General features: G+C 32.8%; 1 protein-coding gene, 1 long non-coding RNA gene and 1 other non-coding gene across 4 annotated transcripts; 2 read left to right on the top strand and 1 right to left on the bottom strand.

Moving 5' to 3' along the window:
- Positions 1 to 511: 511 nt before the first annotated feature.
- TRNAA-AGC (transfer RNA alanine (anticodon AGC)) lies at positions 512 to 584 on the top strand. The gene has a single exon. It is a non-coding gene; the product is annotated as a tRNA-Ala (tRNA).
- Positions 585 to 4,155: 3,571 nt separating this feature from the next.
- LOC133817622 (beta-amylase) lies at positions 4,156 to 7,819 on the bottom strand. Of its 2 annotated transcripts, none has more exons than XM_062250191.1 (8): positions 7,550 to 7,819; positions 6,900 to 6,968; positions 6,395 to 6,793; positions 5,800 to 5,964; positions 5,451 to 5,714; positions 5,121 to 5,330; positions 4,696 to 4,935; positions 4,156 to 4,592 (listed from the first exon to the last, which is right to left on the bottom strand). In XM_062250191.1, exons 1-8 carry the CDS (start codon positions 7,766 to 7,768, stop codon positions 4,389 to 4,391), a joined length of 1,770 nt encoding a protein of 589 aa, XP_062106175.1. In that variant the 5' UTR covers positions 7,769 to 7,819; the 3' UTR covers positions 4,156 to 4,388. The 2 variants fall into 2 exon arrangements, with proteins under 2 accessions (XP_062106175.1, XP_062106176.1); XM_062250192.1 differs by having other exon boundaries at positions 6,900 to 7,084; positions 7,550 to 7,688.
- On the top strand, positions 7,140 to 8,061 carry LOC133817623 (uncharacterized). The gene is made up of 3 exons (XR_009885616.1): positions 7,140 to 7,450; positions 7,564 to 7,660; positions 7,744 to 8,061. It is a non-coding gene; the product is annotated as an uncharacterized LOC133817623 (long non-coding RNA).
- Positions 8,062 to 25,114: the final 17,053 nt, after the last annotated feature.

Here is a 25,114-nt window from a genome sequence, read left to right as displayed (position 1 = left end):
GTAAATAAACAACATACGTTTTCAAACCCAAAACTACCGATAAACTAAAAAAAAAAAAATTGGTTGGGGTAATTGAATAAAATGAAAATAAATCAATTTTTATTTGATTGCATTTTAGAATTTTGAAATTTTGAAATATCATTCTAATAGAATAGTTTTTCCATCATTTTAGTAGAATAACCATTCTATTTAAAAATGAGTAGAAAAACTATTTCAATACAATATTAAAAAAAAATTAATAATTTTTTATCAAATATTTTTATTCATTTTAATTTTATTCTATTCTTATTCCTCATTTTCCCTCCAACCAATATTACCTAAGTGAAAATGAGAGTAAAGAGACGTAGACGACAATAAAAGTTGGATGATTAAATATATAACGGCTATAAAACAAGAAAACGACAATCAAATTGGTATGCAGCACAGCAGAAAAACAAGGTAAGATTTTGCTTTAAAATGCATAACTTTTAGTTAAAACTAATATCTTCATTGTGTAACGAAAGAACCACAAGGGGATGTAGCTCAGATGGTAGAGCGCTCGCTTAGCATGCGAGAGGTACGGGGATCGATACCCCGCATCTCCATTTTTAAGATTTTTGGTCTTATACAGTCTCATGTGCTTGCTTACAGTTTCAGTCAGTGTCACCACTTTCCTTACCAGATGATTCTATCTTTACAGGTAATGCATTCGCGTCTCTATTTTTTTTTATGGCTTATCTTCATAATGGGTATTCATTCTTTTCTGTTTTGTATCCATAAACGCCTTCTTTGTTTTCATTATACTTAAGCAGGATTGAGAGTTTTTAGATTAGCCTGGATACTGTTTAATAGAATGCTCCACAGAGACTTGAGTTCTTGTTACAAATTATGAACAAATTATTTTTGCAGAGGTTTAGTAAGCTCTTTTCTTTTCTTTTTTTTTTTGTCAAATGACTACTGTATAGATGTACTTGGATCTTGTGCTTAACAAGGCAAGTAAGCTTGTAACGCCCCAACTCCTGGGACCGTTACGGTGTGCCTTGTAAATAGTGCTAAACTCGCTAATCGAGACATTTGGCCAAAATCGTGATCTAAGTATGATTAGCGGTTTAGGGATTAAACATTTTAGTTAAGATATAACGTTTCACTAGAACGTTTAACATATACATTGGGATCCCGAAAATACAATTCAAAGTTTATTACAGAAAATATTTACAACAGGCCGTTCTAAGCGGCAAAACAGGGTTCAACCCTAGTTCCACTTTAAACCTTGACCGTGGCGGTCGAGCAGCCGCATATGTACACGTCATCACCTAAGCTCTCCAACTCAAGGGTGGTCCAGCTTCCTCTTGCCTTTACCTGCACCACATAGCACCCGTGAGCCGAAGCCCAGCAAGAAAGCATAACACTTTTCATAAACATTATCAAATGATTATCATTATAATCACACTGAATATAAAGCTTTCAAACCTTTCAAACCAATGGGTGCACATCACATGATTCTAGCGGGAGAGTGGCTGTTACATAAGCCACTAGCCTCCAAGCTCTCTTTTCTAGCGGGAGAGTGGCTGTTAGGTAAGCCACTAGCCTCCAAGCTCTGTTTTCTAGCAAGAGAGTGGCTGATAGGTAAGCCACTAGCCTTCAAGCTCTGTTTTCTAGCAAGAGAGTGGCTGATAGGTAAGCCACTAGCCTTCAGGCTCTGTTTATTCATCGACCCTCAGGGTCGGTCAGGCATTAATGCTCCTTGAGTCATTCAATGCTAGTAATCGATTAGATCTAATCTCTGTTGGCTTGCGTGATTCACGCTAAGGCCGTTCTGACAAGTAAGTCAGTGCTTCCTGACCTGTGTCCAGTAATACTGCCGAGCCTGACAAATAAGTCACAGCCTCACAGCTGATACTAACACTTTTGTCGATTCTGTATTCAGTCCATACACAAGTAAGCAATACTATCAATATGTATCATATGCCAGTTATCCAAGAATAGGGCATTCAGCATGCTTACTAAACAGTTTCTAGCACAGTCATGATCATGCACAAACTCAGAGACTCAAGCTCTGACCAATCTCATATTCATCGTTCATGGCATGCCCTATCACATGTTTCTCGTGCATTACATGCATCACACTTAATTATCCAGCATGCCTCAACAACAGTCATATGCAAATGGACAAGATTTGCCAAGCATTCATCATGCTAACAATGTTTACATTTAAACATCCAACATGCATCATTCATAGCCATGCATGTCATACTCAACAGCCAATCAACATGCATCATAATAGCCATGCATGTTATGCTCAATAATCAATCAACATGCATCCATAATAGCCATGCATGTCACATATACATAGGGTGCAGTTTTCTTACCTCAGATTCGAGCTAGTACCAATATAAGAACGATCCTTGAGAACGATCAACCTTTAAGTCCTTAGCGGTCACCTAATCATAACCATATATGGAACACCATTAATAACATGATAATCAAAGGTTCCACACCAATATCTAGCCCCCAAGAGATCAATCCAAACTAATCCAAGTAGTAGGGACACTCCCGAGGCCCATAACTAAGTTCCCGGGGTCAAAACGAGCAAACAGGGTGAAAACAGGGCAAGGGCTGCGGCCCTAGCACCTTCGGCCGCGGCCCCCAGGGTTCTCTAAGGCAAGGGCCGCGGCGCCCAGCAAGGACAATTCCCTGACACCTGCTTCTTCGAACTAGGGCCGCGACCCCCAACCCTGGGCCATTCCCAAACGCGTTTTAAACACTCCAAATCCTCCAAAAACATACCCAAACAGTCCCCAATCATCAAATCAAAATTCCCAAGCTTCCCAATACTCCAAAACCTTCAAAACCCAAAGCTCAAACCGACCAAAAACTCAACAATTAACAAAGTCCAATTCTAAGCTTCAAAACTTTAAAAACTTAAAACTTCAAACTTAGATTACTTTCGATTGGGTTGTTTCTCGTCAAATCCTTCGGTTAAGAAGCTTCTAATCTTTCCTAGGATCGCTATGCCTCGACCCTCGCTTGATTCCGACTCCTAGAACTCAAGATTTCCTCAAAAAGGCTCAAACGGTAAAACGGACTGTTTTGAGAGAGAACGAGAAGTTTCTAACGTATGTTCTTATCTGTCAAGCTACTTCAAGCTTAAGTAACCTTAAATAAAACCTAGTGTTCGGGGTCCCGAAAACACCCCCGGGGACACTATAGTCAAAACTTCCAGAATTTCACCCTGATCTCAAATATTCCCAATCTATCACCAAATAACATTTCTATTACCCCAAAATTGACCCCGTTATGATAAAACCGCTAACTCATTATATATGACCGTCTCATGCCGCATAGCTCGAATATATCTCCATAATAATGAGATCTCATTCACATATTACAATATGCACCTAATTTACAAATATGCCCTCAACAGGCCAAATTACCAAAATGCCCTTATCATTTTAAATACTCCTATACGCATGCATTTATCATCATATAATAATATAATTCACATTAACATGCATATATTCATTTTATAACATATTAAATCAATTATGGCCCTCCCGGCCTCCTAATCAAGGTCCTAAACCTTATTAGGAAATTTGGAGCATTACAAAGCTCGTCTTTTCAGTCATATCTTGAAAAGAAAAAGTTTTGGCTTTTGAGGTCAGAGGAAAACAGTAACTTTATTGTACTTGCCTTGGATGTTTAGAATGTCTAAGTTACCTGTTCACGTTGGGCTCTTTGATGACATGTTAAGGAAAGATATATATGGTTTTGTAGAGTGCCGTGGTTATAGAATGTGAAATACATTGGAGGGGGAGAGAGAGTTTTCATGACTAATAATGATAAGCAAATTATATTACTCCAGATAAGGGTGCTATTTTGTTTCTGATAAGGGATCACAATGTGCCAAATGGTTTAAATCTTAGCAGGGATCACGATTGGAGTCTCCCGCCAGAGGATAATCTTTTTGCATGTGCTGTTTGCCACCTTGTGAGGATATAATTTCTTAGCTTATGTTTAGAAACATATAAAATAATGTTAGGTATTCCAAGCTTCCACCAATTTAGATATTTTTTTTGGTATTTTAGATTTTGTAGTGACTAGTGGTGAATAAAGAATTAGCACGTTGCAAGTGAATACTGCTGTAATACGGAGATAGGATGTACATATTCTTATATTGGAATAAGTACTAGATAGGATGGTGTTTATTAAAACTAGATAGAATGTACATGATGTAAGTAAATAATATACAGACAGGATTTGCATATTCTTTTATTGAAATGGTACTAGATAGCCATGTTAATGGCGTTTATTAAAACTTGATTGCCATGGCATGGCAATCATTGGCCTGTTTAACTCCATCCCCTTTATTTGATTACATGCAGTTACTTCTTATTTATATGGTTGTGGTTTCATCTAAACCAAGAAAAGAGCCTGCGAATGAAACCAAAAAGTCCACCACCACCACCACTGACACTCATATCTGTTTCTTTATCCCAAGGGAATGGCTTAATTGGTTTGGTTGCTTCCATAAGTTCTTGAATTGGAATCTTTGGTTTTGAGGGCGGCAGAGGAACTAAATGGTGGTTGTATTTATCTGTGTCTGGAGTGTATTCCTGCATAACAACAAGAGGACAGGTAAGGGGGCAATTGAAATCTAATTCAAGTTAACTTTGAAATGACATATTCTTTTCCATCAAATAAATGAAGGTTGTTTACCTGATCAGCATGCATCTTCTTCACAAAAATCTTGAATAAATCGAAGTTTGTCTTTTCAAGGAGATCACTTGATAAACGAAGGTATGTTACCCCATACATCCTCAGTTTTGGTGGCCCTGCTTTGTTAACTCCATTTGGTCTAGCATTTAGAAGGATTTGGTCATAAGCTGCACTATCGTACCTTGCAAGTGCATTCTCCCCTGCAACTTCAATCTTCTCTTGCCAAGCATCACTCAAAACCTGCACAAGCGTAATTAAGTCAGGAATTGCCAAATTAAGAAGGGATTTTGGTTTAATTGGGTCATAGTTTCATATTTTTCAGAACTTGTAATACTTTAGTTACTAGAATGAATATAGAAACTGTTCCATGGAGGTCTAATGAGCTAGAAACTCTGTTTAATGCAAGTAAAACTTTCTAGCTTTACCTGCTGCACAAGCTCCTGAGGTCCACTCTTGGCATCTGCGCTCTGTTCAGAGTTCCTCATTTCTAAACATGTGAAATTGAAAACGGCATGATGCCTTGTAAGCATCCTTGCTATAGGTCGATAGCCATCTCTATCGTTGAGGTTGTAGTATCCAGCGGTAAGCTCAGCAGCATGATTCTCAGTTTTGTACCACCAGTGGATTCCAGAGACCTGTTTTGTTGATGAAGTAGGAGCCATTAGATCGATGTTATTAAAAGAAGGTCAGTCATATAGTTGATGACATTATGATAAGTTCCAATAATATTATAGTTAGGGCATTATGAGACATACTTTGATTGCTAACACTAGTTTACAGCCCAGAAAAGCTTTATTGGCTTTCTCCAGAATCTGATCACCATGGTTCAGGAGTTTGTTTGAGTACCAAGTCAAGAAAAACTTTCCTTTTTCAGTAGTGTATGTCCCGTTTGATTTAAAGAATTCTGTTGCATCTGGTGTGTCATTGTATTCTCCTGCATCGTCAGGCAATTCCCAATCGGGATGACCTGCAATACTTGCAGCCTCTTTGAAATCTGCTTTGAGATACTTGTCATAGCACTGCAGTATGTTACAGAAACTTGTTTTAGTCTTAAAATTCCTTGAATTAGACTTGGATGGCCAGACTAAATGAAACCAGTTTCACCTGAAATTCTCCAACACCAGGAAAAACCCATCCTTGATCTGCTGGGTAAGAAGGGTACCGAAGTTCTCCTGCTGCTCCAAGGCCAACTTCAATGTCCAGTATAAACCCAGATTCTAAAAAGTCAGACATATTCTCTCTGAAGCTCTTCATGTAGTCACTGTAGATCTATAGAGAAAAAGAAGAAGATGGTCATAATCCAAGTCAATTTAAAGTTTGACCAAAATATTAGGTATGGTTTTCTAAACTCAAAAAAAAGTAGACCAATCCTACTGATAGATTTTATGACTAACAAAACCCTCTCCAAGGTATGTATCTCTGAGACTACATGTAACTCCCCTAAGTGAACTCTAGCTGCTTTATTTAGATGACTCAAAAAATTGTCCACTTTTATCTACAGGGATCTATAATTGTGTTGCTGGTCCATTGCTTGATCATTCAATTAAACAAGCTTTACCAGCTACTCGAGTCAAATAAAATATTTATTTGTTTTCACATAAAGCAAGTACTAATTTCATTTACTCAATCACGCAGAGTTTCATACAACATGGCGTCCAGACCTAAAGATGACCACGTCAAAAGAGTCCCTGAAGCTTACCTCAACAGCGGTTCTTCCATGAAAGAGAGGCTGGTTATCCACCCCTAGAGTGAGGTATTCCGGGTTTCTGGTACCTTTGCGGTTGGTGTAGAAGATATCAGGGTTTAATTCTCCGATGTCACGGACCCATTGAGGAATTGGGATGTAAACAACATCACCAACATTCCCGCCACATTGGTGGAATGACATAATAGCTTGCATTTTCAAGCCACAATCTTGAACCAGCTTAAACAAGCTCCTGTAACCACTCCAATCATACTGCTTTGGCCCTTCAGATTCCACAATCCCCCACCACACATCTGTCATGACCCCATCAATTCCAGCCGTTCTCAGCTCCTTCAGCTGCTTCTCAAGATTGTCTCTGTCTCCCACAACATTTTCAGCCGTAACAGCATCCAACTGCAAAGATTCACAAGGTAAAAAAAACAGAAGTTGAATGTCATTAGCTATGATGTTTTAAAGTAAATTTCATGAAATGATAGTGAGCTAGGATTTTATTGCTTACCGGGAGCATCACATAGATTGGCACATAGTTTGCTAGCATTTTCTCATTGTAAGTCTGGGGAGCTGAAGCCTGCATGTTTTGAGTGAAAGGAAGAGACTTGGTAATCTTTCTAAGAGAATGGAAATGGAGATTGGAGTTGCTAGAAACTGCTTCAGTCTTGCTCTCTTTAAAGAAGCACCATAACTCTGCACGAACAGGATGTCATCAATTATTGTGGGCCCCACAGGGCCAATATCTTTTTCTATATAGTAAATAGCTTTATCACATGAGTTATCTTTACTAGCCTCAGAAGACAAGACGTTGCAGAAGGGGACATTACAATGGTGGCAACACCGTTGGTTGCCAAAAAGCACACCATTTATAAAAAAAAATATTAGTTTTTTTGAAAAAATAAAAAAATAAATGGAATGGAACGTTGTAGCAACGTTGCCAGTGTCTCTAGCAACCTCCATATAAAAAATTATGTTGCGATGTCGAACTTGTCATTTTACTCTCCACCACTCAGGCTATAAAACCCACGTGACCTTACCTTACCTACTTTCTGGCAAGAGGTATCATCTCATATAATATCCCGAATTCTTAGCACGTGGGTTTTGTTTTCTACAGACAAAATGAAAATATAACTAAAAATAATTATATTTTTCAATTACCTTTTCTTCCACAGTGGAAATTTCAGATGCCACAGCTTGATGGCTACTCCTGACCATGCTGGTGCAGCTGACTGCCCGAGCATCCTCGACTCGACATCGCTTTTGTGCTCGGTTTGTTCCCTGTTCTCCCACTTTTATGTTTATTAATAGATTTTCCTTGTCAAAGTACCTTATTTTCTCTCTTAAACAACCAGTTGTTGAACATATGATGGCTGTCATGGTGACAATGTCTAGTGACCTTTCTGATTCTCAGTCACAAATGTGTTAAAACGAAAACCCTTTGTGCTATTAATGCAACTTGAGATTGCATGAACATGTATTAAATTTAGTGGCCCTTTTTTCCCTTTTGCCTGAAATGGCTCTGGAATTTTGCTTTTAAACGTTTGATTATCTAAAACTCATTGAATGGAGTCCTCTTGTTCGCTAGAAAAATAGTTGCCAATGAATAACAATTGGTTTTGGGCTTCTTCAGATCGTTTGCATGTCTCAATGAATATGGATCGTTAATTATATATCTGGTCATGTTTGATTTGTTTTTGTTTTCCATGTCTTTTTCTTTTATTTTGTTGTTTTCTTATTTTTGCCAAATAATGAAATTACCAAAGAAAAACACAAAACAATTTGGACACAAGCGAATTCTGTAGAAACTTTTATGTATTTATTATTACTATTATTATATCTTGGCCTTTTCTTTAATTCAAACAAGTTAATGTGGAAACAATAGCTCTGTGATTGACATGGCTTACTTTCCAAAATATAAAGAAATAATAAATTAAACACTAGTAGAGTTTTCTACTGTGAATTACTCGAAGCTCATTATAACCCTCAATAATAGAGCTTGAAATTAGTATAATATGTATTGGTGTAATAATTAAGTTGCGGAAATCCCATACCACACCATGTTTCACAGAAGAATTAACTCCGAGTGAAAGCATCGGATTCGAAGAGTGAATAGTTGATGTGATATATGATATGGATGCAGTAACTTCTTGTGCATGCATGGCACAAAATTATTCGCTCATAAGATTAGTGCGAAAAAAAGAATGCACTCAAATGTCCTATCTAAAATTTTGTCTTAATTTGGTTTCTAACCTATTACAATTAAACACTCATTTAATACACTTGACTTTTATAACAAAATAAATACTAATTAATAATTATTTTGATATTAATCATTAAATTAAAATTAATGATTCTTATTTATAGTTGTTAATTAATATTTTTAAAAATAAATTTTGATTTTTTAAAATTTTTAGAAATGTCACATGATGAAAAATATATATTTATTATGAAAATATAATATTGTAAATTTTTTATTTTTCAAATGCATGTCAATTTCTAAATATAGCTAGTGTCTCTCATTGAATGGAAACAATATTAATTATGACAAAAAAAAATTAAATTTAAAATTAATATAGAAAAAAAATATTTATCTTTTGGTGACTTGTTATACCAAGCCACTATGTTGCTACATTATCATAATTGTTAGAAGTCTTCTTTATATATATATATATATATATGAGTATATATAAACTAATGTATGTCTCATTTTATTTTTCCTTAAATTATTTATTTGAAAAATTCCAAAACTAACTTTTTATGTTATTTTTTTTAGACTAAACTCAATAGTTTTTTTTATCTCTTACAAAACTCAGAATTATATATAAAGTATAATACATAGCTGTGCTTCGCGCAATTTTTGTAATGATCAAAATATATATTTTTAATTATTTTTTTGGAAGATTTGTGTAAGGGATTCATTTTCACTTTATCCATACAACATGCTCCTTATATGAATATGTAAGAGTGTCTTGACCGTAATTTTTTTTTATGATAATGTTTATTATATAGCGAGCCTTCTGCAAGTTTTTTGAGAAATTCTGAATAATTAAAGTGCCAAAATAAAATTCAAACTACTTGTTGTACGTGTACTTTTATTTAATATTAGTAATATTTTATACACTTTACGTTGTTTTTTTTATTATATAAAATTTTTAAGATTTTTATATTTTTAGGGTAGAAAATTTATAAATCATGATCTTTTGCACAATCATTTATTTTTTTAAATAAATATTTTTATTAATTTAATTAATAATGTTCTTAATCAAATTAATAGTACGTGTATGCATGTCGATATTTGTAATTGTTAAGATATTTTGGTTTTAAATTTGAAATATCAAAACAATAAATTTTGAAGATAAATGTCAATTTATATAAGATTCAGTTATTATTATAATTATTAAAAAATTAGTTATTCCTAAATATTTTATTTAAATATAAATATAAATATAAATATAAATATTTTTTTTTAAATTTGAAATGTCAAAACAATAAAAAAATAAATACAGATGGAAATTTTGAAAAAAATGTCAATTATATATGATTATTTATTATTATAATTATTAAAAAATTAGTTATTTATAAATAAATTAAGATATTTTAAATTTTGAATTTGAAATATGAAACAATAAAAAGATTATCATAAATTGGAAAATCTTCAAGATAAATGTAAATTTATAATTATTAGAAAATTAGTTATTAATAAATATTAAAAAAAAAGTTACGGAAGACGCATTGCCGCATTTGATGATTTTAGATATTTTGTTTTTTTAATAATCATAAATAAAATAAAATAAAATAAAAATGTAGAAAAATTAGAAATAGATTATAGATTTTGACTTGAGTTATCCTTTTATTTTTTTTTGTAAAAAACTGTGTGACATTTTCTAAGTTTGACACATTGTCATTTAAAATATATCTGACGACTAACTTTGTATGTATTATTTATGTTTTTGCCAAATAAAAATTCTTCAATTGACTTATGACATTATTGTCAAGGCAATGACACTATCCCAGATTTTGATTTGTTGATTATTTTAGCTTAGGAACAAATGAAACTTGAGTAGCTTAATTTTATAAAACCAAGTTTTAAGGATTTTTCGCTTCCTATTATTAAGTTCATTTATGTATAGAGATCGTTTACTTAATTTAGATTTGAAGAATTTGATTTCTGGACATGATTATTGTTTACCTTGTATGATAACTTCCTAAATGTGCGAATATGTTATTGATTAGTGACATTATTCATACTTGTTAGTTTTAGAAATTGGCAGGTGTGATAGGTTATTATATATTATTGCTACTAAAAGATATTACAATACATATACATATATTAAATTTTCCATGTAGCAGCATATTTTGATGGGATAGTAAATTTAGTTTTTTCCATTCTATTTATTCGTATCTCTTCTGAAAAGAGGGAAGGGTTATTGAGAGAGATTATAGGCTTTTGTATCATAATTATAAGATTCAATTCAAATTGTACCAAAACTTCACATAATAAATCAATAATGATAATATCTATTGAGAATAATATTTAATTAATTTAAAAAATAATTATAAAATTTTAAATTTATATTAATATACAAAATATATTTTTTATAAAATATCTTTAATTAAAAAAAAAGTCTACAATAATAATAGTAATTAAATAAAATATAAATATATTAGAACACAGAATAACCTCCACACTATTGAAGAAGGTGGAAAATCTTTCGATTAATGATGCTACAGATTAACTTATACTTACTAATTTGTTAAAACTTTGATGTCTCTTTCTTCCCAACCACTTCTAACAATTTCATTATCACCCACACAACATAAACATCCGATAACATCTAAAACATGATAGAAAAATAAGATGAGATGTTAGAATATCAAGATCAATAATTTAAAATAAAAACTTTAAAGTTTAACAAACATTAGTAATTGAATAAATACCCAAAGTTTAAAGATTAACAAACATTAATAATTGAATAAATACTCGAGATGATTGTGTTATCATTAACATGTAAATCAATCAAATTTGGAGATATGAATTGGAATTCATTGAAAATTGAAATTGAAAGAATTTAGAGAGAAGAAGAGAAAAAAAAAAAATTAGAGTAGAGGAAAATATGAGATTAATAGAGAATGTTTAGAATATATATAGATTCACAAATAGATATTTATCTATTTTTAAATAATAATATCTTATAAATATCTCATTTAAATTTAAAAAAATTACATTTATTATTATTATAATACATAAAATGAATATAAAAAATTAGATTTTTTAAGAAAATAGATAAAGTGATTTAAAGAGTTTTTAGAATGTCATATCATCTCCTTAGTGCTCTTCTTTATATATATATATATGCATATATATATAGGGAGCGACTACAACGCATCTCCTTTTTTTGCAACACCGGTGCATCATTTTTCTATTTCGGCACCTGAATAGTTATAATCCCAATTTTTTTATATGATGGTGTACAATATAGCTATCTAGAACATCCTACAAATTTTCAAGAAATTATGAATAAATTATGGTATCGAAACAGGGTCTAAACCATCTGTTGCACGCGTGCCTGTTTTTTTGTGTACGCGTGTAAATTTTGACCGTTTGAACTCTGTTTTCGGCTTCGTAAACTATTAAGAATTTCTTGAAAATTTGCAGGATATTCTAAATAACTATAATGTACACTGTCATATAAAAAAATTTGAGATTATATCTATTTAGATGTCGAAATAGAAAAATGATGCACTGGTGTTACAAAAAAAAATAGATGCGTTGTAGTCGTTCCTTATATATAAATATATATATATAATAGATACAAGCAACGTGCAATATGCACATTTGCTTAGTTTTATTTATAGAATTTATTAATTATTTTTATTAAATTTATATTAATGTTATATAAATTTCAAATAAATATCTTATTTTAATTAAATAGTTTATTTATTTTTGTTTAAGTTTATGTTTGTTCTAGTTTTTGAATTTGGGAGTGACAACAAGAGATTATATATTATATGTTTAATGTAATATTAAATATTATATGTTGATTTTAAATTTAAGTTTGTTGCTAGTAATTTAAAAAAAAAATTGTTGATAATTCACAGTAGATTATATTATATGTTTAATATGATATTATTCTAATAAGTGAGTTTAAGTTTAATTAAATTTTATTTAAGTTATAAAAATATGATTTTATTATTTTTAAATAATTATCATTATAAAATATCTCAAAAATATCATATTATAATTTTTTTAATTATTTATTATTTTAAAATAATTATTATTTAAAAATATCTCAAAAATATTCTATTTTAATTTTTTTTAATTATTTATTTTACTTTATTTAAGTTTAAGTATTTACAAACTACTGTTAAATATAAGAATATTCTAATAAATATAAAAATATTTCGTTAAAGTTAACATTAAAAAAATTAAAAAACCGTTAAAACAAAAAAAAAATCATTATCTACACACTTATTATATAGAAGATATATATATATATATTTCTTCATCTCTTACAAAATAAATTAATATGATTTTACACTAGATCTAAATTTTTTATTATTATAAATTAAAATGTTTAATCACGTTTCATTATAAACTAAAATGGATAATAAATAATTATTCATGCATGAACTATTGTTCAAAATAACATAGCAGTCTCTTAAAAAAAATTCAAAAAATCTTTCAAAAGAATTAATAACAAAATATAGATATTTAAATTAAAATATCTTTGATTTTGTTATTGACCGTTTTCTCATAAATTTTATAAGAGCTGATGGCTAAAAAAATATATATTATTTTTAAATTAAAAACAAATAATGACAAAAGTAATCAATAACAAGTTATCATATTAAAAATAATTTTTTAGAGACAAAAAAAAAATCTTATAAAATATTTCTGTACATAATTTTATTTTTATGATATTAAAATAAGAATATGAAGATGTCAATTGCCAACTAAAGTTAATATTATTCTACTCAAAAAATAAAAGTTAATGCTATTATTAATTATATTTTAACCTTTATATTAATTAGTTTTTATTTTGTTATAAAAGTCAAATATGTATTAAATGAGCAAGTGTTAACTTGCAATATGTTAGACACTAGATTAAGACATCATTCTAGACCGCAAATTTGAATCAAAGAAGAATTAAATAGTAATTTTTTATTAGGTAAAAAAATATATTTATTCAAAAGTGTGTATTTAACTGCTTTTCTTAGTTTTAATGAATTTTTTTGTTAACTTCAACATAATATTACAAGTTTTTTTTTGTTAACTTTAACATAATATTGCAAGTTGTTGATCAGTGTTTTGGTCAACGAAAGTGAGTCAAATTGAATGACAGTAAGTAATAAATGAGCTGAATTCAAGTAAAACGACACAAAGAATTTATAGTAGTTGGACCCCAAGAATTAGTAATGACTTACATCCACTTGCACTTTTATTAATAAAAAAAGTCTCAGACTCAAGGTCAGAATAACAAGATTCAACTGAGTTTTCTAAGCCTTAGAGAGAATACAATTCAATAGGAATTTTGTATGTAAAGTGCGCATGAGAGCGAATGACTGCGAGAGATCTATATTTATAGTCTCTTAGTGGATCGTGGGCCTTACAAGCATGAAATAGGCCCTACACACATAATGTGGGCTTGTTACAACATAATATACAATAAAAGAATACAAAAAATACATTCAAATATTGGTAACATAAGTATCCCATAAGATTCAGATCACTATGGTTGAGTACATCATCCTTCGTGCAGGAACTCCCTTCAAGCAAGTTGTATAACTAATACGCCATCGACTAGATCCTTGCTGTCGACCAGACACCTTTTGAGCAATGACCTGCAAATGATACTCTTCGTCTTGTTACTTGACAACAACTCCTTCTAATGCTCTTGAACGGGAATGATCAACACATGAAAACCGACCAACATGGATGAGTTTAATACCTAATGCTGCCACATGTCATTTTCATATGCCGCATCATCATGTCCACATCATCATTTGCCCCCCACGTTTATCTTAGTGTGACCAGCACTAGATAAACTTGCATGCTTCGACCAGGTTGGTTCCTTTTCAAATTCTTAACACGTTGAAAAAGGCAGTACCATTATTTTGAAGTAATGATGACATTAATGATAAAGCAAACAACGCTTTTATGGTTCCAAGGCAAACTAACACCTCTTTTTAGGCAGTAATGATGGTCTTTTCGGTTTCCCATGCTACTGACGTCACATCATTTTGAAAATAATGATAACCTTTTACCTTGATGACGTCAGCTGCTCGCATTTGGGCAAGGCTATAAATAGCTTTGCCTTTCCATCTTCTCTCACTTCACTCGTCTTCTCCAAAATTTTCCTTTTCTTCAAGAAACCTCTCAAACCTGAAGCCTCCTTCCTTGTTTCCTGGAATCCGTGACTCGTTCTTCAACATTTTCTCCTTCAAAACACTCAAGCAAGTTTTTCGATCACTCATCACTTGTAATTTTTTTTTACTTTTATCTTTGCCCAATCTGTGATGATTTTGAAAATTTTCAATCGGGTGCTTAGTTTTCTTGAGTAAACCGTAGGAACATAGGTGATGTTTGGTTCAATGGATTTAGATTGAATGGAAAGAGAATTGGAATAGGAATTGAAATGGAGAAGAATCATGATTATTTTCTTTGGTTAAAACTTTGGAATAGAAGTTGGAATGAGGATTACTATATATATATTTTTAATAAAAGTAAAAAAAGATAATTGTACTTTGACAAATATACCCCTATCATGAAATAATATATATTTTTTTAGATAAATGAGTAAATTATTTTTGGAATTTTTTTTTAGTTTTTTGTTATAAAAATTAATAATGTTTTCACAAGTGACTAATATATTATATTGCAATTTTTTTATTAAAAAATTATTCCACATTTATAAGATTTATTCAAAGAAAAAACCATTGAAAACTTTGATGACAAAAAAGACAAAAGAAAATATATGTACAAATGAATGGCAATTCCACCCATTTTTAAATGGAAAGTCAATTCCATTAACTAAGTGAAGATTAATTCCAATGGAAAAGTGATTCCATTATAAAATATAAAAACCAAACATTGGAATGGAATCCATTCCATAGGATTCCATCCAACCAAATATTACCATAGAGTTTTTCTTGAAACATTGTTGGGTTTCTCAGGAAAATCAGTGTTTGGGAAGTAGGAAAATATATTCTCTGTAACGACCCAAAATCACTAATAAGGCTTAAGGACCTTGATTAGTGTGCCGGGAGGGCATAATTAGTTTATGTGTGAATTTATTAATTTAATGCATGATTATATGATAAGCATGCTTGTATGGTTATATGAATGTAAATATGGTTATATGTTATATTTGTGAGAACCACATTACTATGTGGGTAAAACTGCAGCATGCGGTTTGAGGCGATCCTAGGGAGCTAGTTAGCGGGAAAGTCATAATGGGGCTTAATATTTGACTTTGGGCAAGTCAATGGGTATTTCGGGTATTGGATGATTATTTAGGTTATCGGGTTATGGAAATAAATAATTGGAGATATATTCGAGGTTAGGAAGTCTAGGTGGGAATACTGGGGAATTTTACCATTTTGCCCTCAGGGACGTTTTCGGCACCACGAGCCTTGAGATTAACTTAATTGCCTAAGAATAGACTAAGTAAATCATAGAATTCGGTGGAACATTAGGAACCGACCCTCTTCCCTTCTCTCTAAAAGAAAAACCATTGGAATCTAAGGGAAATTCAGTTGGAACTCTGTGATTTGAGCTAGAGTTTTAAGGGATTAGCTCAGTTTTAGCAAAGGAATTCAACCAGGACTGAGGTAAGGATTGAATCACACTTTTTGTTGTTGAAATTCTGTGGTTTTGATTGAGTTCTAAAAGGTTTTTGGGTATTGAAATTGAAGACTGAATTGAAGCTAGAAACTTGGGAGTTAGCTCAGAAACTGCTTAGAGAATTGATTTTACAGTAAAGGTAAGCTCGAATTTATGGTTTAATGTTTGAATTCTGATGTTTTCATGGCTGGTTTTAGTGTTCTTGAGCTTTTGGGTTTCAGAGATTGAAGTGGGATTTTGATGAGTTTTTAAGTTAGGTTTTCGTTGGATTATGTTGCTGGAATCATGTTAGAAGTTTTGTGATGATTGAGTTGTGGAATTGGGATAGTTTTGGAGGGTTTTGAGTGAGGTTTAAGAGTTAAAAATGGAGGTTTTTCTGGGTTTGAAGGGGTCAGGCCGCGACATAGTTCTTGGTGAGTCGCGGCCCTCTGAAGCTGATGCATGTTGAGGAAGGAGGGCGGGCCGCGGCATGGGGCTTGTAGGGCTGCGGCCCGTGTCTGGTTTTGGGTGTGGGGGAGCCTCTGGTTGGGGCCATGCTGTGGCATGGGAGGCTTGAGCCGTGGCCCTTAAGGTAATTTGGAATTTTGGGATTTTAAGCATGGGAATTTAACCTAGGGTGCTCAGGGCCGAATCTACTACCGTGTTTGGTGGAATTCGATGCTCCGGAGACTAGAACCTTACTTAGAAGCCCTTTTACAATTATTAATGCTATCCCTTATCTTGGTTGTGACTAGGTATTAAGCTAGGGCTCAGGAATCGGATCGTGCTCAAGAAGCATCGCTCGTAGTCAGTGCACTTGGAAACTAAAGGTAAGAAAACTGCACCCGGTTGTGGATTTATAATGGGACTAAGGGTTCCTTGATTTGTATGCTTTATAGAGGATGGTATTATGCCATGTAAATAGTAAACAAATGGCCTAAGAGTGCCGAAGTTTACATTAGCGCACAGGGCGCGGCTTGGCCACTGGTAGCTGAGGACAGCTTATTATGCAATGAGCTTGGTTTAAGTGGGCCGGAGTCAGTGGGATAAACAGAGAGTGCGACCTAAGGTGTCAACCCTGGTTAACATGTGATTTGATTGTTGTTATTGGTGGGTGAATTAGTCATGCTGTATAGCTGAGTGTTGATTGGCTGAATCTTTGATTGTATCTACGTGCTATGTGATTAATGTGATACGTTAAGTATATGATCATGCTTAAAGGGTTATTCAGCTGTTATCATTGCTTGTTATATAATGTTATGTTTTCTTGTTGGGCCTTGATTCACGGGTGCTTCGTGGTGCAGGTAAAGGCAAGGGCAAGATTGATTAGCCCTGATTCAGAGAGCTCTGAGAGCAGAATGTACATGATCAGCTGCTCAGCCACCACGGTTGAGGGGGAGACAGGAACAAGAGAACAGTAAACGTCTGTTTTGCCCTTAGAGTGGCTGGTGGTGGTTTATACTCTGGAAGTTTTGTAAACTGACTTTTAAACGCTGTTTCTTTTGGGATCCTTGGTGTAAAATGTTTAATTATATGAAATGTATCTTTTTGAGACCAAAACCCTTTTAACCCTAGCTCATTAATGGTTTTAGCAATATGTTTTTAAGTAAATGACTTGAGTAGCAAGTCCTGCACCTTTATAAGTACACAATGTAGCGGTCTTGGCTATCCAGGACGTTACACTCTAGGTTTTGGGGATACCGTAACTCATACTTGGTACTAGGAAAATTCATAGAATAAAAAAAATTGATTTTTAGAATCTGGAAAAATGGTGGGAAAGTTCCCCCCAAAAGGTAAGTGAAAAAGTTTGTGAGAAAACTTTTTAACTGTCTTTTGGATCCAACTTTAATTTTGGTCGAATAAACCATTGTGTTTAATTGAGCAACATATTACTTTAAGTCAATCATATGCTAGTCAAATAACTCACTTCCCCTTTAACTTTTTATCAAATGTATGCACGCAGTCATTGGGGAAGTAACTATTCCATAGAGCCTAATTTACTCTAAACATTGGTTGATGGCTTTGATCAGAATCGACCAGCGAAAAATTCAAACCAAGATAATTATGAACCGTCCTTTCGACCAAGGGTTCAAAATCATCACTATCATTTTCATTTTAACCCTTACTAGGAGTATTGTCGTAAGATTGATGAATTGAACCCAAGGAATAATGAAATTCCTTCCAAGGGATTGGACATACATTGTTCATCCCAATGCTATTGACGCTTTCCCGGTCGGAATCCCGACCAGTGGGGAAGAAACGAGCAAGTCTTCCATGGTTGAACAAGCTGTAATAGTTGCTTTTGTTCTTGAGATATGGCTTGAGTAAAGAAAACCACCTGTCAGAGGACATCCCAAGACCCGCAAGTCGCAAGGCAGGCGACCAGAGGAAATAACAATCAGCAGCCAGGGCAAAACAAGCAGCCTATGAGGGCTGAGCCAATTGTGGAGGTCACCAACACAATACGACTCAGAGCAAAGCTAAAGTCTTGAAAGAATAAAAACATTACTTGGCACATAGTTCCAGAAAGTACGTTATCAAGTAGTGTCTTGGAGAGTTACCCTGAAAGGTATGGTATTCAGGGGATTAACATGGTTACCGCGCGAGCCAACCAGTGCGCCAACCTGCTTGGTAGAGCCTACAACGCCTGGTCGCGCTTCCATATATTATCTGATGTCACTTTACCACTTCATGAGTATTTTAGAAAAATAGTGTAGTATTTTGACATTGCACCATTCCAAATCACTCCTAACAGGTACTTAATGCTCTTTGCATTGTACATCTTATACCACCACTGTAAATGGGAGCCTCCAACACTCCACGAGGTCCACTACTTGTTTGAGCTCAAATCCAATCTAGGCCAGAAGGGCATCAAATTTTTCTATTTTTGTCACAGGGACACAACCAAGGTGTTCCTATCCAACCCCACATTTAGAAGCAGTGTGGGTGCGTACTACAAGTAATACTTTCTAACGACCGACCTATTCGCAGAAAACTTATCTTTCTAGCGAGGAGGTAACGAGCCCTTCCTCATTTCTTTTCCTTCTTCTTTTATTTCTTCTTTTTAAGATTGGTACTCAACTATTCTTATTTCATTGTTTAGGCCTATGGGAACGACCTCCTCATACTTTGGCATTCTTGATCAATCAGACATACTGACCAACCTCACCCACAATGAGAAGAGTTGCCGACTATTGGTGAATATTTCCAATCTTAGGTTGTTCGGTCTGTTTCAGCCTCACCAGACCATCAAGGACACTACCATAGAGAGTGTCAATGGTGAGAAAGCCACCAAGCAGGAAATCGATGAAGAAACGAGGCAAAACGAGCAACCCCAGTCGACCCCTACTTCTACGAGGACAAGAACAGGGGAAATAAGTATTAGAGAGCAAGGTGATGCTCCTCATGCCAAGACCCCAGTAGCAAAGTTGAGGGAATGGCAAACAAGTATTGATCGAGGATCCCCTAGACCTTTCCCTCTCTTTCACTATTGACGATGATGACAACCCTCCAAGGAATAACTTAAGAAATAGTATTACTTCACCAATAGCTAAGTGTAGGCGTAGACTTTTTGACTCACTTTCTTCCTTTTCTGACCTGCTCGGAAAGGAAGTAGAGGTTATAGATTTTTAATGCTTTCCAGGAAGATCTTTCCTGGTCGACTAACTCTTATTTTTTAAGCTGCTTCTTGAGAAATAGTATAAATATAGGTATCAAACTTTCTAACTGCTTCTAAGCTTTCTTGATTACCGCTTGTCTCTCATCCACATATTGAAATGTTTTAATTGGCTGCTTACATTGGTCATTGCTCCCATTGTATTGAGCACAATGGGATTGTGATCAGAACTAAATGAAGAGACATTTGTTACTATAGCTTTCAGAAACTTCACTCTCCAGTCAACACACAACAAGAAAAGCACTCTACAATGATGGCTTCTATTATGAAGACACAGAAGTTGTTGCTGAATATCAGCGAATCCCATGAAATAATTTTTCTAAAATCTATTGACAATGTTGAGCTACAACAACGACATGTCGTCATTGTAGTGATCAACGAAAAGATGGCCAGCCCCTCCAATTTCCTGTCACCCTACATCGACGATATGTCATCGCTGTAGGGTTCCAGGAAATTAGAGGGAATAGAAGGTGGGAATATAAAAATCCCTCCAAAAGCAACTGACTCTACATCGACGCCATGTTGTTGCTGTAAAGTATCGGGGAAAAAAAGTAGGGAAAACTGGACTGGTCATCCAAAATATCTAGTCTATAGCGAATACATGTTGTCACTGTAGGCACCGAAAAAAATGGAGGGAAAGTTGACCACCGAAAATTGCCTGTCAGATTTTCGCCATCCATAGCGACGTCACTATGGGGTCCTAAAACTTTGAATGAAACAGTACGTTTACTCTCAGTGACAACTTCCTTATTGTCTATAGCGATGACATGTCGTCACTATAGGTTTCGTCGATATAACCTCCTAGGCAGAACCTTTCTTCTTCATTTCTGTCAAATTTTACCTCAAACAGAGGTGGTTTTCTCCGTGGGTCTCCGCTGCACAACATTGCCCAAGGTGTTCCGGCGTCATTTTTTGCTCTCCCTTCCTAGAGTTAGTCCATCTACACCCCATACAATCTATTGTGTTCTTGAAAATTTAGTTTTTGATGATTATTTGTGTATTTTGTAAGTTATTGTAATGGGTTTGTTAAAATTTTTATTGTGTTTTTTTTTTTTTTTTTTTTTTTTCAGATTGTATTATAGCATCCCGAGCCCTAGCCCAATTCCTTGATATCACCTCGTGCCTTTGGGTATTGTTTTTAATTTTTTTTGTGATTTATTAGTATATTAATTGATAAATGGCTGTTAATTTTTTTTTAGATTGCATTGGAGTATTCCGAGCCCAAGTCCTTGGATATCATCCCGGGCCTTTGGGTATTATTTTTTATTTTTATTTTTATTTTGTTTTGTGATTGATTAGTGTATTGATAAATAATGATTGTTAATTTGTATTGATAAATAGTTTTTAAATTAAATTTGTATGTTTTTTAATTTGATATTTAAATTAAATATTAAGTTATGAAAAAATGTTAGGTTAGATTAATTTTTTGTTTTGAATTATATATATGTTAGGTTAGATAATGATACACTTAAGATTATAGTTTATAAAGAAATGATGATGGTTTATTTAAAAAACTTTAAGAATTTGTATTACTTATTTATAATATATTTTTTTGTTGTTGATTTGGAGATTTAAATGATTGTATTCAATTTTATGTATGTTCTGGGATTGGTTTTGTAGTTTTTATGTATATTTTAAATTTTACGATAGGCTAGATTACAGCCGTTATGCTACCAAAATTTTAGTTGATTTAGAAAAACTAAACATTACAAAATAGTTTTAAAGTTAGTGTGATTAAAATTTTTAATTAATTTTAAAGAAATTAATAAAAAAAATTATAAAGTGGATTGAATTAATAATTTTACAAGTATAAAACTTTATTGTTATTTTTTTAAATAAAAATTGGAAATTAAAATATTAATTTGATAATCATTAAATAAATTAATAATAATAATTAATGGTGAATTAATAAATTTATAATAAAATATTTGTTTATATAATGAAATTTTATAATATATTCATTAAATTTGATGATATATATTCATATAATTTAATAATTTATTCATAAGATTCAATAAGATATCATAATTACTTAAAAAAAACTTTTTGGTAATAAAAAAAATTATTACCAAATAAATGTAGTTTTTATTATTATCACATTGTGATAATTTATTTTTCACTTAAAGCAATTATGATGATTGATAAGAGTTTGATAACCAATAGACGACGTAACTGTGATGAGTTTTGGAATGGTCTTTAAGCATTTATACAAATGACCAAGAATCATGTGAATTCTTCGGGAGAAGTGAGGTGCCCATGCAATCAGTGTGTGAATATGCTGAGTCAGAAACTATATCCGTTTGAAAGATATATGAAGAAGTTGAAAAAAATATGTCAGGAATAAGGCGCGTGCTGAAGGTTTTATAACAAAGGGTTATGTTGCTGATGAAGCTTTGACTTTTTGTTCACAATATCTTCATGGTGTAGAGACTAAATTAAATCGTCCAGAAAAAAAAATGAGGATATTGTTATTCCTAAGAGACAATTGTCTGTTTTTGAATCACAATGTCGTCCAAGTAACAAAAAGAAAATCATATCCATTGACTATCTTCATCGAAAAGAAGGTGAGTGGTTTGTACTCAACAATTGTCTTGAAATCCAACCATATATGGAATAAGCAGCTCAACATATATATGATTTTTTTTTATAGATAAATTCACATCCAACTGTTATCTTACCTTCATTATTGTGCTGTACAGTGAATGTCTCCAAGAAAATTCAAACATAAATCTTAAAAAAGATTTCTCTACATGGTTTAAAATGAAGGTAAATGATCGAAACTAGACAACTTATGAAATTCAAACCAATTAATACTCATCTGATTGTGCATTTTTTTTTGTTTTGTGCTAAACTATATAGATGTGTCGCCTGGGACAAGTAGAGTCACCTGAGTGTACTGATGAATAATTTGCTTTAGCAAACGGGTCGAATAAGAATGCATACTCATACAATGCTTGCATTGTTGATGGTGTGAAGTTTTTGGTGCATAGTCCTGACAAAGGACATACCACTCAAAAAATTGGAGTTTCGGTGCCGGGAACTGATGGTTTCACTTTCTATGGCTAACATGACGAGATTGTAGTGTTATGCTATTCCCATGGTTATTAGTGTTGGGAATTGTGCCCTGGAAGCATATGTAGTAGACATTTTTTTTTAAGAAATAAATAAATAAATTGAATTTGTTATGCATATATTTTGTGGACTATATTATTCTGTGATAATATTAAGTAAATATCAGAAAAATTCCTAAGTTCATATATGTGATCTCAACCACGTATTGGTACGGGAGGATTGTGTTTGAGATAAATGAACTTGAATAGTTCGCAGTAAAATAAAGTTATGGAATCTTCAGATTAATTACTGGAAGTACGGTCCACTAGTATTATGAATAAATGTGATCTACATCCGGATTACTAATGTAGTAGGACACTTTAGTGGATGTGCTTTATATATTAGAGAATATATAGAACTGGACCAGATATGTTTATTAATACTTAGTTAAATACCATTTCGAAGTATTAATTAAATATATCAACTGATGATCATATACAAATAGATCTTAATTGTAGCGTCCCGAAATTTTACTTAGCTAGATAGTAGTAGTAGTAGTAGTAGTAGCTGTAGAATTTTAGTTTTTGTGGATATTGGTCAAAGTCGAGATTTAGTTAGAAACAAGTAGAAATAGTTATGGATTTTATAAGTTTAGCCTGTAGTTTAGATATATTAATTTTATCATAAGTTTTGATTAATGAATATAGTCCTAAGAATATTATTTAATTTAACCTAAAGTTTAGATAGAATAATTAAGAACGTGACACTTGTCACAAGCATGTTTATTAAGGATTTAAGTATTTTTGATGAATAGTTTAATTAAAAGAAAGATCTAGAAGCTCTAGAACCTTCCATTATCTGTTAGGACCACATTTTACTCAATCAAAGTAGTTTTAATCAATTTCAAATTATCTTGAAATGTGCAAAAACGTGTTTAAAATATCAGCGTATGCCGATATATCGCAACTATAAGGGCCGATATATCGCCTATGATTGATACGGAAAACACATTGACTTTGCACGAATGAAACCAATAACCCACAGAATCATGGTAGGGGCGATATATCGCCTACCCTAGGCGATATATCGGCTCCAGTTGCCATATTTGAAATTTCGTAGAATTATGAACTAGAAACAGCCCTTAACAACCTTGACTCGTTCCTGAACGTTTTTTACCGAGTTATGGGCATCTGTTGAACAGATAATTTAAATTTATTCATTTTTAATCATTTATTTATTTATTGAAATGGGAGTTAGTTTCACTCATTGAACTCTATAAATAGGACCCTTCACTTAGCCATTTTATTCATCATTCAAGCACAGTTCAGAGCCTCCAAGCTGCTAAGATTATTCTAGAGAGAAAACACTAGGGTTTTTTGTTTAAAAGATTTTCAATCTAAAGCTTTTATAAACACTTGGGAAGTAAGTTTTTGTGTGATTTCGGTGTTCGAGGTATAGATCGAGGTTCTAAGCTATCCAAGGTATTCATTATCTTCAGGTTTAGTTCACCATAGTTTCTATTATTCTTTCATTTTTCTTCAAATCCTAACTTGTGATAGTGACTTTTGGTTAGGTGTTCAATTCCTTTGAAACATAAGGTTTTCAGTAAGTTCTTATCTCGATGGTTTAGAACTTATCTTCACCTTCATTTCTTTAGAAACTTATGGTTTCTTTATGTTTGGTTTTAGGTGTTTCAATCCCGCTCTTGTCTCCAATATTCCGGTTTTTGGTAAGGAAAATTAGGTAGTTTAGTATTATGATCTAGTTTATGTTTGTATGACCTAACATTTCAGGTGCAATAAAGGGGTAAGTGTGTTTGGACCTAAGTTGTCAATTGATGTATGACGGACTTATGTCCGATAGGCTCAGTTGCCAAAACTTTATGACGGACCTAAGTGATGTCCGGTGTTTGACGGACTTTTTCCCGGGGCTTAATTGCCACCCCTGTATAAACACTTATCTTTTTATTATATTTGACTTGTTATTCTAAACTATAGTTATAGTTATGATTATGACTTATGACCCATAGTTATGATTATGAGTATGACTTATGACTTATGATTTATGATTTATGACCTATGATTATGACTTATATTATGATTTATGACTATGCTATGATTTATGCTATGATATGACCTAGGGTTTATTGATGCATGATTAGAATCAATAAGTT

This window comes from Humulus lupulus, chromosome 2 (assembly GCF_963169125.1).
Source record: "Humulus lupulus chromosome 2, drHumLupu1.1, whole genome shotgun sequence".
In the NCBI taxonomy this organism is placed as follows: Eukaryota; Viridiplantae; Streptophyta; class Magnoliopsida; order Rosales; family Cannabaceae; genus Humulus; species Humulus lupulus.
Note: the sequence above shows the minus strand (reverse complement) of the source record. Positions and strands in the feature narration are given on the sequence as shown.

Excerpts from the sequence above, each read along its gene's own strand:
- LOC133817622 (XM_062250191.1), bottom strand. The coding sequence starts at position 7,768 with ATGACAGCCATCATATGTTCAACAACTGGTTGTTTAAGAGAGAAAATA. Across the intron at positions 5,715-5,799 it reads CTGGTGTTGGAGAATTTCAG|TGCTATGACAAGTATCTCAA; the intron begins GTGAAACTGGTT and ends AACATACTGCAG. Across the intron at positions 4,593-4,695 it reads AGAAGATGCATGCTGATCAG|GAATACACTCCAGACACAGA; the intron begins GTAAACAACCTT and ends GTTGTTATGCAG.